A 7716-nucleotide genomic window follows, 5' to 3' on the forward strand; every position below is an offset into this window, starting at 1 on the left:
TTGACACAAACTCACAAAACAGCTTTTTTCCCTGAGAATCAATCCAAAAAGCAGCCTCTTCACTCCTTGTAAATGAGCCCTAGAGCCATATTTCCACTACAACCTACTCTGTCCCGTTCATGTTCTCTTCTTTTTTTGTGTCCTATTACCTGGATGAGCCAAGACAAGAGCTAAAAGTGAGGTTCTGGACTGCATTATTACATGAGTTGTCTCCAAACAGGAGCAGTATCAATCTTTGATCTCCAACATGCTCTGAAGCTTTTTGGCACACAAGTTAATCAATTACAGTATTGAAAACGATGTAGAAATCATTAAATCTTTTCAAACGTACAGCAGATACATTCCAGGCTATCCTAGGGTAAAAGTGCAGCCCCTGTAATACCCAGTGCCCTGCAAAGACAGACGGGTTTCATTTACAAGAATTTCAAGTTTACATGAAACACTTCATATTAAACTTATTCCCACTTCCAGTGCTCACAAATGGATACAATAAGGTTACTCCCGGGCCACCAGAGAAATGCTCTGAAGATAATCTGCAGATGCCATTATAAAGTCAGTCCATTCCTTGGCCAGCTCATCAATGGAGACCTCCTCCCCACCATATTCCTGTGGGAGAATGCTGACTGGGAAGTGCTCGCTCAGACTCTGCGTGTAGTTATTTCCATGCATGTAGACCTACAACAAAACATGAAGAGCATTTACTTGGACATGAATGTCTCCTGAGAGAGAACAGTCAGCAAAGCAAGTCAGTGCGAGAGCTGAAGCCACTAGCTTGGTTTGACTAAACAAGTGTACTTGTTCATAATGAGCTCCTTAAATGAATCATAAAAACGTTTTGGGTGGAAGAGACCTTTAAGATCATTGAGTCCAACCATTACCCCAGCACTGCCAGGTCACCACTAACCCATGTCCCTCAGCACCACATCTTCACAGCTTTGAAAGCCCTCCAGGGATGGGAATTCCACCACTGCCCTGGCCAGCCTCTTCCAGGGCATAACTCTTTTGGGAAACAAATTTTTCGTAATATCCAACCTAAACCTCCCCTAGTACAGCTTGAGGCTGTTTCCTCCTGTGATATTGCTTGTTCCTTGGGGGAAAAGCCCAACTCCCACCTGGCTCCAATGTCCTCTCAGGGAGCTGTGGAGAGCTAGAAGGTCTCCCCTGAGCCTCCTTTGCTCCAGGCTCAACAACCCCAGGTCCATCAGCTGCTCCTCACCAGAGTGCTCTCTTGTGCTCTGTCTGGGCCCTTCCCCAGCTTCATTGCACTTCTCTGGCCATGCTCCAGCCCCTCAATGTCCTTCTTGGATTGAGTGGCCCAAAACTGAACCCAGGAGTCAAGGTGTGGTCTCCCCAGTGCAGAGTACAGAGGGACAATCCCTGTCCTGGTCCTGCTGGCCACAGTAGCACTGACAGAAGCCAGGATGCTGTTGGCTGCCTTGTGCCACCCGGGCACAGTGCTGAGAGAATAAAGTACCTCACAAGCGAGTTCCCCGTGGGTGATGAAACTCTGTCCTGCTCAGGATCTGCATGCAGCTCGATGAAAAATGGACTTGAGAACTGCATTTGATGCAGCTGTGAGCACAGGAGCCAAAACACTTGCTCAGACTGGTTTAGTGACCCTGGTGAGGGTACATGCTACATCCAGCTACAGCGAGCTAAACCATGGGAACACTGGGTGTGGGCTTGTCATGACAGATATCCTGTACTTGCTTTTCAGTCATTTCCAAGAAGAGAATAGTGTTTGGCCATTGCTATCTGGTCTCAACCACATCTTTAAAAACATTTTGTATTATGTATATCAGTTCAGACAGGTGCCAAGGAGATACTCAAAAGAATCTGTATCTCGGTCCTTCTGTTTCAGTTGCAAATGAGAACCCAGACTACTCCTCCACTTTAACCCTTATAATACTGTAGTTTTGGTGCTTGTCTTCTTGCCTTACTGTAGCTATTCTGAAGCCATGTTCATTAATTCCAGTCAGACACTTTTATAGGTGGCTTGTTAACATCTGACAAGAATTTTGACAGAAAGTAAAGGCTGCAACTGGAGGGAGAAGTAGACAGGACAGGTGACCCTAAATTGACCAAGGGGTATTCCATCCCATATCCATCATATTCAGGATAAAGCTGAAGGATCACGAGGTTCAAGCCCTTCCCTTCCTCTCTTTTGCTGCTTCTTCAATGGCCAGCATCCAAGGAGGACTTCATCCATTCTGCCTCTGATCCTGAGCCGTGTGTTCCTCAATCCAGTTCCAGAATCCAGCTCCTGGACCCAGTTGCCATCTGCGGCTGAGTCCAGCCTGGGACTTTTTCCCAGGGGCTGCTCCACAGCTTCAGGGGTGACAGTGACATATTGCCATCAGGGGGGAGATGGGTTCCATACTGGTTTTGTATATATTTGTATGTATTCCATTTTATTATTATCATTAGTAGTAGTAGTATTTTCATTAAAGCATTTTCTAATCAGTAACTCTCTCTCCCTTATTCCCTTCTCCTCCCCTTTGAGGGGGAGAGTGGTTAACAGAGAGTACCTCCTACAGGTCTGGGGGCAACCCTGACCCTGACAACATGCTACCAAAAGGGGGCTGGCAAATAATGCTAACAACAACCAGAAAAATCTAGATTTACTGTCCTGGAGTGCTACTGCAAATGCACGGGATCCACATGCTGAGTCTAGGAGGCTTCAGAATGGGCACGAGAGGCAGAGCTGCTTATTTTGTACCTGAGTTCTGCTGTTAACTTTTCACAGTACTTCTTTTTGTGCTACTTGAAACCTCCAGGATTCTTCCTAGGCTACAATAAACCACAATCATTGGCATGCTTTTGCATCCAAATACAAACAGGGTTTTCAAATTTAAAACTGTGTAACGTTTTAAAACAACTCAGAAGCTGTTTGCAAAGGAGCTTTGAACTTAAGCCTGATGTTTGATGCGTAAATGCCTCTGCAGGTCTTTCAGAAGGAAAAAGTGGTCTTCTGCTACTTCTGCACAACTTTGTCATTTATAGGTAGAGTGCTGGGAGATCCAGGACCTAGATCTTCCTAGTTCTGCAGAATTGTGGTGTGACGTCAAGCAAATTATTTAACCTCTCTGTTTCATGGCAGTTTTTGTCTTTAGAGTGGTGATAACAGCAACCACTTGCAACTCTCACGCTGTTGATAACACTGCAGGTGCTTACAGTTAGATTCTGGAGGCCTGTATGGCACTAGCACACAGAAATTATTTAGGCTCTTCATTGCCCAGGAGTACCAGGTCCTAAGGGAAGTTCTACAGATTGTCATGGACGGCTTTTGTGGCAGAAAGAAATATTTGTGTGCACTCACCCGTTCTTTTATTTTTTCAGTGAGAAAAGGCTTAATTAGAGCGAAGACTGGATGGAAGAATAAAGGCTCATTAATCAAGTGGATACCTCGAACTTTTAATGGGAAGGAATCCTGTCAAAAAACATTAAAAACAGGGTAAGAAAAAAATATATTGAAACAATTCTACTGTTAAGGTCAAGTCTTTGAAAACTATCTAGTCCAAAGGTTAGAGCAGTCATCCTGATCTTGGCAATTCCTGCACTTGAGTGTTCTTAATTTACACTGCCCCAGCCACACCTAGAAAAATCACATCTTGTTCTTCCCACTAGAAGGAAAAAAAAAAAATCAGTATAAAGAAAGACTGACTATTAAGAAAAAAAAAAACCCAACTAACCAACCAATCAAAAAAAGCCAAATAAACAAGAAAACCCTCAGCGAATTGCACACAAGTAATGTACACAAAGCTTGTGCTTAGCCTCTCCTCAGAGGTACAGTTTTTCACAAGAGATTCTGCTGCTAATTTACCAAAGAGCTATCTAGCCATGTGCTTTCCTTGGCAACTCACAGCTTAATGGATACTGTCTAAATATAGATAAACATAAATATAGGAGCTTCAAGGTTTTAAGTTAATTAAATTTTATTTATAATTTAAAGACAAGCTGTGAAATTACTGGGGGTTTGCCCAAGCCAGAAGTTCAGCTTTAGAAGACTACTGTTGTAGTCTTGTAAAAATAAACATTATCTGTAAAATTAAAATTATTATTTTAAAAATTAACTTTAAAAATAAAAATTATTTTAAAAATATTATCTGCTATACAGCCTTTCTAATTTGAAATACTTCTAAATGAATCTTGAATGCAAGCAGAAATCCCAGAACTCTGAAAGTTAAAAGAGAACAGGGCAGTGCTCAAAGACAACATTATTAATGGCTTATGTACAGCTTCCATTCCTACCCCACCTGATACTACCCCTGCAACTGGAGGTTTTTTTGCTTATAAAAACAATACTTCTCACAAACATTTCTCCCCGTAAGTACAGAAGCTCTTCTCACACTATCTCATGTGCTCTTCCATAGATAAAAAAAAAAAACAAACCCCACACATTTGTTCAGTGCTACTCCTTTTAAATTTTAATGTAAAATAGAGACCTGAAAACGATCAGATTATAGGTCTACTGCGTGTTATGTGTTATCATAAACTTGAAGTCTGTTGCCCTGTTTTTCACAAAACAATTTGGTTTTGCCTGGGCTAACAGATTTTTCAAGATTATGTCATTTACTACTCTTACTAATACTTTCTGTTCTTGAAGACATACTTCCTTTCTATTGTATTTCTTCATACTTGAGAGTCATTTGCAAGATACATTTCTTAAGGAAAACACAGGGTTGACACTGAGGTTGCTTCATTTTTACTTATAAGCATATTGAACAATACTAAGACTATCTCTGGGTGAGATATATGAACCCAGTTCAAGTGATGAAAGGAATCTGAAAAAAATAATCTGTTAAAACTTATTTCTCTTCTTACAAAAGAACAGTGGAAATACACTGTTGTTTTTTTTTCCTTCCCCTAAAACAAACATTGAGAAGCTTGAAAAACTGAAATAGGTCAAGATGGAAAAATCACATTCAAAGAATTTCCTGGTTTAAGATAATGGATTGAATACTTTAAATCACAGAATCACAGAATGGTTTGGGTGGGAAGGGAGGTTTGAAGCTCATCTAGTCCAGATCCTTGCGGTGAGTAGGAACATCTGCAACTGGAGCACATTGCTCAGAGCCCTGTGCCATCTGACCTGGAATGTTTCCAGGGCTGGGGCATTTGCAAATCCTATTCTACCTCCTTCCTCCTCTATTTCAAGGTTAGATAATTTCTAGCAACTTGTTTACTACCTCAGAAATCAACTGAAAAACTCACTAGCCCTGTTCTCATGAGATCTGGCTCAGGACTGTCTGAACATCAAGAGTTCTTCTAGAGGTGAAAAATTTGGAACACCTGCTGGGTTTACTAAATTTTACAGTAGCTATCAAAATAAGAAGAGTGGGTGAAGTTCCAGTGATGTTAGTGAAATGACTAAGCTTTGATTGAGCCTCAGATATGAACCTCACCAAGTAAAAGCAAGAAATTATCCTCATGGCTCATTTCCACAGCACAAGCTAACAGGTTTTGGTAACAAGTTAGTACTATCTTGCTCTTCACTACTCTTAGCACATACTGTTTCTCATCTTCTCTGAGCCTCAGGGAAAAAAAGCTTTGAATGTTGAGTTGATGCAGAAAAGAATGGAAGAGAGGAGATGCAATGGGGTACTGAACATGGATCCTTACAAAACAGGGCTTTAGCTACTCTGACACTCATTAAATTCTTGTAACAGGTCAGCAGAGCTCTTATAAAACCTGAGAGGTTAAAGGGCATTTACAGTCAAATCAAGCACAACCTGTGATTTTTGAACAGATTTAAGATTTTGTTCTTTTAAGCTGCGTAGATTCTAAGAAGATCTAAGGAAGGAAGATGTTCTATAGCTTAGAAGAGGTGAAAAATTGGGAGTTAGAGCAATGAAGCAGCACAAAGCAGGACATGATGCTTACTGTGAGAACAGCAGCAATTTTCTTGGCCACTGCTGGACTGATTTGAAAGGCATGAGCAAACTGCCACCCCTGAAGATCAAAGATAGCTTTGACTCCATTCCGCTGGGTCTCAATCTCCTTTACAATGAGTTCAGATGTGATGAGACTCACACGAAACACGTCGTAGGCTGTAAATAACTGGGGATCCCATTGTCCTGAAGAGTAAATAGATGACACTGCGTTACCCTGGGAATACCACATGCACCTCTACTTTTGCTTGCTACTGCTTCTAAGGTGCTTCTCAGGAACATGAAGCAAGCAGCAGTATCACAGGCCCTGAAATAAACCCATGTGCCAGCACTGATGTTATTTTGTCTGCCTGCTCTGTCACTCATCTTTTACAGCCTTTTTGTAGATGGTACCACCTCATGGTCGATGGTTGTAAATGCCACCTGATGTAGTAGGTTCCACCTATGACCGTAGCCTCCAGTACAAGGTTTTGAGAGCAACAGCTTAATTCAGTAACAGTCACACTATCAGAAACTACAGACCATCAATCCAATCAGTTAACATAATTTTTCTTCAGTACAGTAATTCTGCCAAGATTCAGTGAATCCTACTTGTTTTTCTGAGGCATGGGCAAAGCACTGCATGGGATGAACCTTAGCCCTGGATGAGAGCTTCAGAGAGTACAACTTTCCACTAGACCAGCTGATAATAAAACAGCTTTTTCAAAGTTGACTAAAATAATATCTCTGTCCAAAACAAGCACAAAGAAATATGGTGACATGATCACCAAATGCCATCTTTTTTTAAAAGATTTTTGGGAGTGCCTCAAATGAACCAAGAATCTTCAGAGTGTTGTTAGATACTCTCTAACTACACTTGAATGATGAATATTTGAATGAAGTGAACTTCTCATCCACATCTAAACCAAACACTGGCATATGACTAGGCATACACCTTTTTTTCTGATCTCCCCTCTGTGTGCTGCATCTGCACCAGCACCACAGGCTCAGCACATGGCTCTGAATATCTGCATAGAAACAAGTAATTGCTGGGACACTCAGACCCAAATAACCACATATTCTTACATTTTTTAGGCTTTTCAGACTTCTTTTGATACAGACAAGAATTCCACTAGAGTAAATGAGTTCTTCATGAAGGATTGTACAGCTTTAGCCATACCAGTATACAAGTCACATGATTTAACTGGTAGCAGCTCAATAAATTCACCTTTACATTAAAGTTATTTCTAATGGAATATAAAGATGTTACCTTTCTAGTTAAGACATTCTGATATTATCTAATTCTATCAATGCCTGGTGTTGTACCTATAAACCTGCTGAAATTCTGGTAATTAAAAAGAGCACAGAAATTGGGGGAGGGGGAGGGAAGAAACAGAAAAACCCAAACCACCAGTGCCAGAGTCAGGTGTGAAAACAGGTCCAAGCCATGTTGTCACTCACCAATTCTGTATATTAGAACTTTGCTTCCATGTGGGTCCCTGGATCTCAGGACTCCATGATAACCAGCTTGCAAAAGACCAAGAACAGAAGATGGTTGTAAATCTGCACTTATTTCTGGACATTCAATTCTCCACTTCTGGTAATTCTTCAATAACTGGAAAGAAAAAAAAAACAACATAGATGTCAAAAAGTATCAAGTATTGTATGAAGAGCACAGTTAAAAAAGTTTTCAATGTGTGGTCACCATCAAATTTCATTAATTAAATTAGTTATAATTTCATTGTATATTTTAAGCAAATCATTCCTAGAAGCAGTGGATTGAACATATATGGATGAAATATATGTCTATTATAAAACTAGGACTAATCAGCATGGATTTACCAAG

General features: G+C 40.7%; 1 protein-coding gene across 1 annotated transcript; it reads right to left on the reverse strand.

The window, feature by feature from the left end:
- Nucleotides 1–495: 495 nt before the first annotated feature.
- TTPA (tocopherol (alpha) transfer protein) lies at nt 496–7509 on the reverse strand. Its single transcript, XM_008936047.1, has 4 exons — nt 7332–7509; nt 5884–6077; nt 3320–3430; nt 496–675 (listed from the first exon to the last, which is right to left on the reverse strand). Exons 1-4 carry the CDS (start codon nt 7507–7509, stop codon nt 496–498), a joined length of 663 nt encoding a protein of 220 aa, XP_008934295.1.
- Nucleotides 7510–7716: the final 207 nt, after the last annotated feature.

This window comes from Merops nubicus, unplaced genomic scaffold, assembly GCF_000691845.1.
Source record: "Merops nubicus isolate BGI_N331 unplaced genomic scaffold, ASM69184v1 scaffold5312, whole genome shotgun sequence".
NCBI lineage: Eukaryota > Metazoa > Chordata > Aves > Coraciiformes > Meropidae > Merops > Merops nubicus.